This window comes from Channa argus, chromosome 1 (genome assembly GCF_033026475.1).
Source record: "Channa argus isolate prfri chromosome 1, Channa argus male v1.0, whole genome shotgun sequence".
NCBI lineage: Eukaryota > Metazoa > Chordata > Actinopteri > Anabantiformes > Channidae > Channa > Channa argus.
Window position 1 is genome coordinate 25633199 of NC_090197.1, and position 12412 is coordinate 25645610.

Sequence of the window (12412 nt, forward strand, 5' to 3'; positions counted from 1 at the left end):
AGGGGGATTTGTTTGTTTTTGTCTATGTATCTTTAGTCTTGACTTTATGTAAAGTGCCTTGAGATGATGTGAATTGGTGCTATATAAAGTTTAAATAAATTGATTTGAAAGAGCACGCTGTTTGGCCATCCACATGTCAACTTACTGGTTTCTGTAATTTTGCTTAGAATATTTTGGTTCGAAGGTTACATATAAAACAATCTGGTGGTGTGAACCATATCAAGGGGGAAAACAATAACAATTGTTGAGATAGTGGATGGAGAAAATTACGTGTGTGTCTATGTACTGATTGTAAAGTACTTTTAATACTTCGATTATAAATGATTTACTTTACTTTCAGTAGAAATGTCAATGTTGTACTTGTAGAGCAGATTTTATGTATATGTTGTGTAGTAGTTTACCTGACCATGGAGAGTTTCACGATTGTTTTAGATAACGAGTGGTGTTCCACTCGTTACAAAGATCTATTACATGGAAAAACAAAAATAAATAACCTTACCAGCCAGGGTAAAATGCATACTTCAAAAATAAAATGTTTAGAACAAAAACGGGAGGAAATTTTAAATGCTTACTTAATGTGTGCCCAAATGCAGGCATTCAAGATTAAGATGAAACATTTTTACTTTTCACAATAGAGGGGACTGGAAATCTTGAAATATTAAACTAATGTAAATAAGGAGGGAAGAGCATTCTTTACCTATAAACATATACAAATGACAAGTCTGGGAAACAAGACACTACATCACTGAACTGAAGCCACTGGTCAAATGTCATGTTTAACTGTCCAATGTCATGTTTAACTGTCGTTAGTTGCTAATTTAATGACTTAAACTGAAATAAAGTTCAAATTTCAAATCACTTTTGATCTAGGGTCAACATTATACTTATGGGCTACTACATGCATGCAATTAGGGAAAAAACACTTCAATCAATTAAAATCAACTTTACTTGATTGATTGTTCTGGGAAATATTCAAACTCTGTCAAGTACAAGCCAACACTCATCTGAAGAACGCTCGCACATGGAAGATATGGAGAACTTAAAATAAAAAGAAAAATCTACAAAGTACTACATCTTTTAAATACTAAACAAAAGACAAATGGATGCTGCATTGAAAAGGTTTTGCTTACATTCTTTAAACAAAATAATTTAGACAAGTTTTACATTGTGGAGTTGCTAAACGAATCCAAAGGTCTGAGCACAAAAACACTAAAATCTAATTTAAAATAAAGTGTTTTTTAAAAAGGTATAATTCAGAAATTTTTTAAACAAAAGGTTAACACATCACCTATACCACTGACCAGTTAAGCCAGAAATGTATCCCATTAAAAAATAAAAAAATAAAGTGTTTCCGGTCATATGCATATCAAGTTAAATGTAAGTGTCAAGTCTATAGAAAGAAGGGTCTGTTAAGGTTAAAAAAAAAAAAAAAAAAAGTCCCTTCAATTACTTTAAATTGAAAACTTTTGCAGGAACAGGTTGATGCAGAATTGACTAGTGGTCAGAACACATTCAAAATCACACATGGCTTTTCTTGCTGTGTCCTAGACTGTCACCATTCATCTAAATTAGAAACGATAATTTCTCAGCACAACAATACAACACTGTATATGTGTGAGTTCAGCTGTACAGTTCTGCAGCAAGTCTACATCAGCTTCAGCTTTACAGTCCTTTAGGATTACTCCATACTGTCTGGATCTGCTTGGGCCATGTAGGCATCCAGTTCAGCATCCAGGTGACCTTTAGTCTTTGACATATAGGCATCCAGCTGGTTGTCCAGTTGCTCACGGGTCACAGCTGGTCGGCCCACACCTCTACCCCTCCCACGGCCACGACCACCTCGACCAGCAAAACCACCATGCCCTCGCAGTCCACCACGGCCTGTCAATTAATACACAGAACAACAATAAGCAAGCAGCTGATCAAATTACCTGAACTCTATGGCTTTTCCATTTATGATAATTGGAGTTCTAGTAAAATCTTTTTGCACATAATTAAAAACTGCCATCCCATCACCTCGTGCTACTCCTCCACGTACTGCTCCACGGGAAAGTGCTCCTCCTCTGATAGCAGCTCCTCCGCGATAGCGGCCTCCTCTACGCACTGCTAGACGGCCAGCGGGGCCACGGCCTCGCATGGGGCCACCACCAGGCCCTCGCTTCCCTGTGCAAGGCAAATTTATAGCATCAGTGTGTGAAAACCTAAGGGGAACATTAACAATGCATTGATATTAGTTCAACAACAGCCAGGCAAAAGGCACGCAAGATGAATTTTAAAGGAAAAAAATAAAATAAAATAAAAAGCAGAGTACAGCAGTCTCAGTTTCCTGATTTACAAGTTAATAAATAAGTTAGCAAATGTAATTTACCAGGACACATTAAAAAACAAAACAAACAAAAAAAACAAAACTTGTAAACTGTAAAAATGTTGATAATAGATGCTTTTTGCATTCACATCACCTGAATGAATGGAATAACATAAGATACCCAACAGCTGATATGTATTATATTGTTCTGTGGTCTTCTGGCTTTTGTATTTTAATCTTAATTTTTAACTAACAGCATATTCATATTTGGCTGACTCCAGAATTTATCTACCGTAACAAATTAATGAATAATTTAATAACATGGTAAAAGAAACTTTGATCTGGAACCAGCTGTAAAGTACCACAGCGCTTGCCAAGGCTTTTCGCAGCCCCAGAAATAGTGGTAGACATTGACTGGTCAGTTCTTAAAAAAAATCTGGGTACATCTGCTGAGATAACTCCTGTCATTAGGCAGAGTGGATATCACTGTTGAAAATGATAGACCAAATTAACAAACTGAGCAAGTCTTCAAATTCAAATATACCTTCCTGGATGAAACTATATAAAAGTAGCACATCAGCAGAATGAAAAACAAAAGAGCTTGAATCTGATGATTGGTACACTGGAGTGTTCGGCCAATCAGCACACACAGGTCACTCATGGTATTCCTACTCCAAAGAGTTAAAAAGTCCCTGAAAACAGCAATCTAAAGAAATTTTATTTTTCATAGGTCTTGTGATACAGACACACAAAAAGGGAGACTTTTACTAAAAAAATGTTAGAACTACAAAAGGTGCCTCAGTTTAAAAGCACCTTATGTGTAAGGCTGTACACACACACACACACACACACACCTCTTAGAGACAGAGCTCCCCTCATTAATCCTCCTCTGGCTCGTCCTCGAAGGCCACCCCTGGTCATCCCACGCATTCCTCCTCTGCCTCCAGCAGCTCCTCCACGCATTAGAGCTCCTACCGGCCGGCCCAGCCTGGCCTGAATGTTGCTCTTGCCCAGGCGCTGCTTCAGACTCTGATGCAAATTATTCATGGAGGCAGTTATGATAAAATTCAGTCAGATAAATGATGTGTGCAATTCTGAAAAGTGATCCTATATGTGGTGGTCAAATGTATCCAGCAATTACATAGAGATGGCCAATGACTTTTGTTTGTGCCCTTAGAGGGGCGACCACAGACAATTATATTCATATAATCAGATGGATGCAAAAGTTAAAATATGTACGTCTTCCCAACATGAATTCTACTTGTGTGCAGTTGCTTAACAAATGCAGTAGAGAGGATTGCAAAAAAAAAAATTTACAACTTGATGTGTTAAAATGTTTTCCACATTACCTCAAAGTTATGTTTGTAAAGCATCTTTTAGTTCCTTGCTAAAGCACTGCATTAATGAAATGACCAAGTAATATTGTACACAAGTGTAAAATGCACTCCTTCTCATTATGCAGATTTGCAGATCCTCACATACCAAGGCATATAACAATTTATGCTATCTATGATCTCCTGTCAAACATACAGCTGCAATTAAGGCTGATGTTCAGTGAAATACAGAAAAAGCCTGACTCCGCCACTTGGCACTTAATGCAGAAAATATGATTGTGTTATTGTGTTATATTTTATAGCCATTAAAAGGATAGATTCAGGCATATTCTAGGTCTATCCTAAAACCACACTGATGAATCTGAGAATAGGTCTTAGGCCCTATAATACTACTACTCTACCTGAGTAGCTCCATTTAACAGGAAGGGCATCTGGCTTAAAAACTGTGCCAAATCCACATGCAGACAATGATCCGCTGTGGCGACCCTGTACTCACGGGATAAGCCGAAAGGACCAAAAAACAAAGAAACAAAAAAAAAAAAAAACACATCTCCCTGTTTTATCACTTTTACAGTGTCACACAAACTATATATTTGGGGACTACAAACACAACAATACCTACAAACAACACATAAATCTGGTCTTCCTTTATCTGATGGTCACATAAAATCAAACTCTTTTCCCAACCCTTTGCTTATAGGAGCTTTGCCTTGAACAAGCAGGTAGAGTCAATGTTACAACACCTCTCTCATTTATGATCATTATACACAAACACTATTGCAGCAAATCAGGTCAAATTGCTCTGAGAAACAAAAGCTTCACCAAGTTTTATCTTTCGTCCCCTCACCTGCTTGTGATTCAGAGCAGCTTGCACTGAGGGTCGGTTCTCCATCTGCTGGGCCAGCCGGCGATTCCGGGCACTGGCCAAATGCTGCTGTTGCATGGTGGCTCGAATGCTTACTGCAGTAGGCTGCTTGTTCTTCAGCATGTTAGTGAAGCTTTAGAGGTGGGAGGAAAAAAAAGAGGAAGTAAAAGAAGGGGATAGGGATAAACAGGAGGAGGAGGAGGAAGCAGGGTTCCAAATCAAGTTATTTCTCATATGGATGTGACCACACGGATTGAGGTGGCTCTATTGTCATGTTAGCCTTATGTTCCACTTGTTGGCACTCACTTTCTCTCTCAGTCAAATGACAATTCAGAATCATTTATATTTAACATGTGTTTTCAAACAAGCACACAATGAAAAGCAAAATTCTAGAGTGCAAAAACGGAGTGAAGGACATAGGTAGAGAGAAGGTGCCAGAGAAAGAGCACACTTTGCCACTTACAGGCCTCCAGCTTACTGTCTGGGGTGTCATCAAGCTGCAGCAGCAGAAGCCTTGGACATGAGAAGTGCTTGGCCACCCAGCCACTTAAAGCATGGACCGTGACTTGTGGTTAAACCACTGAGAGACTCAAGAGCAGGGAAGGAGAGATGGGAGGGGGAAGGGGAGCTCTTTGTCACGTCCAAGCCAGGACTGAGTACCTGGTCTTTTAAAGAGATTGAGCAGAGATAACAGAACAGAAAGATAAAATGAGCTGGTGCTCCCTTTGCACTGGTTGGAGAGAGAAACTTTCTTTTAGAAGCAGAAAATATGAAGTAGTGCTCCATCTCCCTGGTTTAGCTTAAACCTTCCTCTCTCCTTTAAAATGCGTATACTGAATGTATACTGTGCTTTGTTAATAACAGGGAGCAGGAGTGCCAAAGCATTTGTAGAACAGTGGTCTGCTTCAGCATAGGTTTACCAAAGCTTACCAAGTAGGACTACTACCCTCTCCCCTTATTTACATGTGTGCACTGCTCAATCAATATTTCAGGCCCAGGCAAGTATCCTCTACACCATGTTACAATCAAATTGAATTTTCCTGGTGTATTAACAAAGGTTGACAGGGCCAGTGAAGTTGACTGGGCAGTACACACATTATGGACAGCCAGAATAGTATCCATCTCAGATCCGGTCCCCAACAGTGGCCTTCCGCAGAGAGCACTAGAACCTTCACAAGCCAAGGCTGGCTCTTGCATCTGGCGTCTAACAGCTGACAGGGTGCGTGGCGCCTCACCGCTCATTTAGGGACACCTTGGTGGTGCTTTTCAGGACAACTTTTTGGGAGGAGGCTGCACTCATTTTTACAGCGTTAGCCTGCAGGGATCCTGGGGGGGGAGAAAGGACAGAAAACACAATGTATTAATATTATATATCGTTATATAAATATTATATATCGTCAGAAAAAGGTATTTCCAAAGAGAAAATGCACTGTGAACGCTTTGGAACCAAAAGAATTTTCCAAGCAAAGTAAAAAAAAAAAGAAAAGAAAACCACTTTACTGTTTTTGCTGAAAGTTTTCTTTAGCTGAAATAGGTGAAACAAAATGTTGCTTCCTTATATACTGATTAGGCAAATTTCCGAGCCAGTAGCCTTAAAAACTTCAAAGCCATATTCTTTAAAGGCAATTATGTGATGTCATCGAAGAAACAACCAAATCATTTTTAAAAAAAGTGTTCACATCTTAAAGAGTATAAAAGCTATTTAAAATACACAAGCAACAATGTCATTTATAAGCTGAACGGTTAGAAGGGTGTTTCTAGCTCGAAGTAGTTATCCTGATACAGATTAGGACATCATTACTGAAGGACAGCCGAAACGCAGCTGCCCATCTATTCATCAGACAGACAGACAAACGGTAGAATGTTAAGACAATGGCCTTTTGACTACAACTTAAAGTTAATAAGCTGCTTAATGATATATTCGCGCTTTGTCCAAGTTTCTGTAGAAGAATCTACCGAGTAACAGTTAAAACGTTATAACTACTTCTTAGACACGTAACAACATTTGTTGGAAAAAAAAGGTCTCTCGAGCCCAACAAACGGGTTAAGCTTTACTCAAAAGACGAGCTAGTGCTAACTGGTTGACCATAGCACCACATTTGCCCTACCAGTTTGAAGTTAATTCTAGCTGCAAATGTGGGCTTATTTAAGATTTTAAATTGATACTTTAGAAGTGCTAGAACTAATATGTCTAGTCATTTTAACTTACCGTGAATGTTGCGTCGGTGAACGGAACAGTTAGCTATTTAGCGTGCAACCTAGCACAGGAGCTGGTAGGCCGTACAATGCGTCCTTCGAATAAGGTAACTGTATTATGTTAGCTGTCTAACTTAACACTAAAACAAGGAAAGCGAATCTTGTTATTTTCCCGTCTTTGTGGGAATAGTGATAGAATAAAGGTAGACACCGCTTTCACCATACGCCTCCCTAAAATGGTGCTGCTCCCTGTATTGGCACCGACGCTCCTTGGGAAGAAAATGGAGAGGATCTTATAACACTGTGACGTATTTCCTGTCTGGCTTGCTGTGTTGACGGTTCACTAAAATGGCTGCAGCAGCTTTGGTGGAGACTTCTTCAGGCAAAGATGCGATCGCTGAAGGGCTGCTCGACCTTTTGAAACCCGCTATCCAGCAGCTCGACCTACACGTACACTCAGTAAGGTAAAGGTGGCTTCTTAACTGCTGCACAGTCCCTGGCTGGTCTAACTAAAGTGTATCTCGGACAGTCTCGTGACTCTCCAGATTATGTGGACTCGGTGTTGTTTTTATTTAAGAGGCTATCGTTCTAAGTTAAAACACTACTTTGGTCATTTTAATGTAGCCTAATCCTGCAACGAACGTACTGCACCTGAACTGATGGATTTTTAGTGCCATGTATTCTCCCTGTTCTTTGTAGCATGTGTCTTTTCTGTTAAAATCATGTGACTCTTTCTTTTCTCTGCAGAGAGAGCCAAGTAGAATTAAGAGAACATATAGACAGTCTGGCCACAGGTAATTCATTTTACAGTGTTGAATTCTTGATATAGCAATTTTGTTATTTCTTTTTTAAATGACCCACAGTTGCAATTAAAATGATTCAGCTCTTCACCCTGCAGGATATGTGACTCATCTAGTCTAAATCTACTAAGCAACTTTGACTTTGATGATCTCCAATTAAAGTTTCTATATGTCACTTGAATGTTGTGAAAAATGTACCGTATCTGGTTCTGAAACTTCTACTTTGGAGTTTTAGCCCCTCCCTTTGCAAAGCCTGCGATATTTTGGTTGTTGTGCTGCTCCCTCTTTCTTGAAATCCCACTCAAGATGTTCATTTGGATTCAGCCCTGAAGACTGAGATGGCCATTTCAGGAACAACCCAGCTTTGGTTGAATTAGACACACTCTCAGGATCATTTTCACTGTGGAAAGTCCAGTGATTACCAGCTTCGCTGTATGGAATGGGGGATGTCATTACACGATAAAACAGGCTCACAGAACCCAAAAGATGTATCCACACGTTTCCTCACATTTTGAAGTCAGTTTTTATGTGCTTTTTCTAGTCAGGAATAAATTGTTCGCAGGATTTTTGAACCTGAAGATCTTGCTTTTGTTTTGTTTGTAATCTCCACTTTACTGCTTCATCTTTTCAAGGTTTATTTCTTATCTTGGATACCTGCATAGGTAGGATTTATTTCTGTATCACAGCTGAAGCTAATTCAGTGTTGTCATAGGGTTCTCAAAGCTTAACTGTGTCTTCAACAGAGTTAGTGGAAGACTCTCAAATCAATAGGTGATTAAAAAACAGCAATATTAGGCCATAAATAGTTATGGCATAGCTGTATTCTAACAAAATTCTATTTTAATTACCAGTTTAATGATGTCACTCAACTTAATGTTCAGACCTCCACATACTCAGGGGATTGAATACATTTTATTGCAACCATGTATTTTTAGAATACATTTTTAAGGAGACTACACTATACAACATGTGCTTGTCAGTCATAGGCTTGGTCTTTTGTGTCTTTGCAGAGTTATGCAGAATAAACGAACATCAGAAGGTGGCCCTGGACCTGGATCCTTATGTAAAGAAGCTGCTGAATGCAAGACGTAGAGTAGTGCTAGTAAACAACATACTTCAGAATGCTCAGGTCAGTGACCAACATTTGGTGTAGATGACTGCTTTTCCTCAGATGTACTGTTAATATCATTTACATTAATCAGCATGACTTTACATTTCTCAGTACAGTAAATCAAATGTGTCACCCACAGAGAAATCCCACCATCAGTTTTTGTTCATTTGTGTAATGAAAGTGTCTAAGCAAACAAAACAAGGACAGTGACATCTGGTGGTTAACAAAACTAACAGCAGATCTTAAATTCTTTCACCAAATCACCTCATTTCACTAGGTGACAACAGTAAACAAGAAGAGTGAATGTTATTATTAAAGTATGATAATTTGATTCAGAAGTGCTGCATTAAATAACGATGATTTTATTGAATATGTGATGCTAAAGTTGTTGAAAATTGTTAAATTGAATCCTTAATTTCTTCCCTATGATAATTATTCAGGGTGTACATTCATATAATTGGCATTAAAGGGGTGAAATAGGACATTTCACCCTTTATGACATTATCTATTGGCTTCTAGCGGAAAAACCCCTACAGATGACATTTTATGCCATTTCTGCAGTATAAATCTACACCCCATTTCCAAAAATGTTTTTTAATGCAGTAAAAACTAAAATCAGTGATTTGTTAATTTGCTTGAACCTTAATTTATCAGAAAAAATGCAAAGTGAGAATGTTCTGTGTTGAACTTACAATATGCAAGTTGAGCAACAAAGTGCAATATACAGAACTATTCAAAAGTTACATACTGTATCTTTACATTATTTTGCAAACATAGGAAATTGTAGAGTTTGATGTCTGCAGCACACTTATAAGTCAATGGAGACAGAGATACAGTATGTTGCTACCATGCAAAACACTCACTGACTTCCTGGACAAAGATGTTGCCTTGATCCCATGTCTCTCTAAAATCCCAGTATATAGATCCATGTCAATGGTACATTCACAAATTCTGCTGGTGCTTTTTCACCTTTCACAAATAGGCTGGATTGTCTTTTTCTCTGGCAAATCTGATGTCAGAAACATGGACTTCTATGATCATGCATGTTTGTCTTTAAATCCATCAGACGTGATCAGGAGCAGAGAACTCTGCGATGTTTCTGTACTGTATGCCTTCTCGATAAAGTGGCATACTGTGATAAGTGACGACAGTTTTCCAGAGTACGGAGTCCATCATAATGTTTTTTCATGCAATGCTGCTAGAGGGCTTGAAGATCACGCACATTCAGCAGTGTTACTGCCCTAGGTCTTTATAGGGGGAGGGTTTTCCTGGAGTCCCTCTGTTTTCACAATATTATCTACTGCAGAGAATTAAAGACCGATTAACTGATTCAAACTGAGACTCGAACTGAGAGGCTCAGTTTTTATACCCAGTCATGAGATCCTCACCTGTTATCAATTAAACTGCTCATTTTAGAATCATCCAGAATGCGGAGAGTTCTCTCTGTCTAATCTGTTTTTTGTGTGCGTTGCAGACATCAAACTAATTGGAACTAATCGACATCAAATTTAATTGGAAGTTAAAAGTTGATCAATTAAAACACAGAAAATGTTTCCTTGTACTTTTAGTTAAACGTTAAAGTGAAGAAAATTAAATCACAGATTCAAGTCTTTATTGCATGTTAAAAAAGTTCCAACTTTTCTGGAAATGGGGTTCGTACTCCACAGACTAGAACCATAGGAAGCAAGTTGAAAAATTGGTGATGTTGACCTTGAATAAAAACAGTGTTTAAAAGGTACAATACAGTGGTATACACAAAATGTTAATTATATTTGCAAACTATGTTTATTACATCAGTACTTGCTATTAGGTTAAACTACATGAATATGTCTTTAATGGACTATATTACCAAGTTTTACTACCAGTTCTATCACATTAACTACATAATAAAACATATCTTCCAACATATCTGCCAAATCTCAAACTGTTAAAGTGATTCAAGTACCTTATGAAGCAGCAGTCTTATTTACTCAGCTTCAGATGTCATCAGTCATCACATACATTACTTCATTTTATGCAATAAAGTGCTCATTATTTGCTAGTTTTAACTATCTAACTTCACTATCCAGCCCAGTTTAACGACAAAAGACCATTCTGTCTTCAGGAACGTCTGAGAAGACTTAACCACAATGTGGCCAAGGAGACAGCACGAAGGAAGACCATGCTGGAGGCTTCAGGAGTGTTCACACCCCGTTCCCCCAGTAAACCCTGAGCCCCCTTTTTCTGCTCTGCTTAGCCAGAAATGAATTGCCATAATCAGGATGGGCAAGTCAGTGTAAGCAAATGCTATGACATTCCACTTTTGTGACATTTACTTAGCTGTTTGTCTGCTGACACGTTGAGGTTCTGCACTTTGTTTTTCTGGTGGTGTCATATAAAACCCCAGGCTTCTGTCTGCTTTGCATTAGGCAGCTACAAATATGGTCTCATTTAAATAAGTTACAAAATACAAAATCAGCTTTACAGTACCACCAGATCACGTAGCCACTTAGAGGTCATGACTATGCACATTTATTTTAGATTCTGATCACATGATTGAATCTTCTGGGAATCAGTGGTATTTGTTTAATAATTTAAAAGCTTTGATTGTCCAGATAAGCAGAATACTACTAAAATGAACAAGCTGTAAGGTAAGATGGCAGCTGTATTGTCTCTCAGCCTGAGGGATAGAAGATGACCCTTGGTTTGAGAGGCAGGTCCGTGTGTTGCTGCTGGGAACTGCTTTGTCCTAAAATCCCCTGTCTTCCCAATGCCTTCGTACCTGCGTATCTGGCTTTAGGAGATGGTTGTTCCCAAACATGATCGGAGTGAGGTGACTTCAGAAACTCTCTCTTATTTTCCTATCAATATACAATACAGAGTTTTCCTCTCCTGTGTTTCTAAGCCACACAAGTCCACCACAGAATTTCCTGTGAATGTTTACTGACATAAATGTAGAAAGTCAGCACAGAGCATATTGTATTAGTTTAATATTAAATGAAATTGATGCTTATGTCTCTGTAACAATGCCACATTCATAATGGTGGTGATATTAATTTTACAAATTACTATTCCTTCATCAAGAATATTTGTAAAGTATGCATTAATGTCACATGTTCATCTGTCTGAGCTTGTGCATAAACTGTTTTGTACATAACTTATTGTGAATGTGCTGATTAAAATAAACTAAAGCTGTAATGATTACTGCACTCCATAAGGTGTTGGACAGAATGTGATAATTTAGCTGTTTTTAGGTCCTGTATAGCAACAAGTTCTAGAGTGTGGCATCTTAAGGTGAACAATAATGTGTGCTGCAAATTTAATCTCAATCTGGTAGGTATTGCTTATGAAACCAGAGAAAACATTATTTAGGTTAGCCAGTTGTGTTGAGTTAAAACTACCGGTCCATGAATTCTAGTTTAAAGAAATTTTCAGTATGGAATTTTATTTTATTTTTTTATTTTCACTAGAAATATGCACTGAACCTCTTACACTGTCAGGTGTTTTGGACACCTCATTCATTTTAAATAGGGCCAAAACATTAGAACCATCTCTTCTTATAACTCGATCCAGTATGACTCCACTATCCACTTTGACCTCAATAATAAACGGTAGAATGATCACCTTTCTGATAGTTTTAACATATAAACTGACAAAGTATAACCTTGTAAAAGTAGAATTCATGGCAGAGCCACTGTATTGGATTGCATTAAATTGCATGGCTGTTCTTGATGTTATGCCTGATAGGTGTATAAGAAAAGGTGCTGTCAAAGCCTCTTGTGTTTCAGACTCAGTGAACAGTGCACACATTCACTACTTTGA

The 12412-nt window shown here is 38.2% G+C and overlaps 2 protein-coding genes across 5 annotated transcripts; one reads left to right on the forward strand and one right to left on the reverse strand.

Annotated features, from left to right (window-relative positions):
- Window positions 1–928: 928 nt before the first annotated feature.
- Window positions 929–6991, reverse strand: chtopa (chromatin target of PRMT1a). 3 transcript variants are annotated; one of them, XM_067509289.1, is made up of 6 exons: window positions 6714–6991; window positions 5740–5830; window positions 4487–4637; window positions 3160–3334; window positions 2017–2163; window positions 929–1881 (listed from the first exon to the last, which is right to left on the reverse strand). In XM_067509289.1, exons 2-6 carry the CDS (start codon window positions 5802–5804, stop codon window positions 1679–1681), a joined length of 741 nt encoding a protein of 246 aa, XP_067365390.1. In that variant the 5' UTR covers window positions 5805–5830; window positions 6714–6991; the 3' UTR covers window positions 929–1678. The 3 variants fall into 3 exon arrangements, with proteins under 3 accessions (XP_067365390.1, XP_067365397.1, XP_067365406.1); XM_067509296.1 differs by having other exon boundaries at window positions 5600–5830; XM_067509305.1 differs by lacking the exons at window positions 5740–5830; window positions 6714–6991 and adding an exon at window positions 5435–5593.
- Window positions 6992–7022: 31 nt separating this feature from the next.
- On the forward strand, window positions 7023–11799 carry snapin (SNAP associated protein). Of its 2 annotated transcripts, none has more exons than XM_067509320.1 (4): window positions 7023–7164; window positions 7448–7494; window positions 8511–8629; window positions 10716–11799. In XM_067509320.1, the coding sequence occupies exons 1-4, from the start codon at window positions 7049–7051 to the stop codon at window positions 10821–10823; spliced, it is 390 nt and encodes a 129-aa protein (XP_067365421.1). In that variant the 5' UTR covers window positions 7023–7048; the 3' UTR covers window positions 10824–11799. The 2 variants fall into 2 exon arrangements, with proteins under 2 accessions (XP_067365421.1, XP_067365429.1); XM_067509328.1 differs by having other exon boundaries at window positions 10681–10817.
- The last annotated feature ends 613 nt before the right edge of the window (window positions 11800–12412 follow it).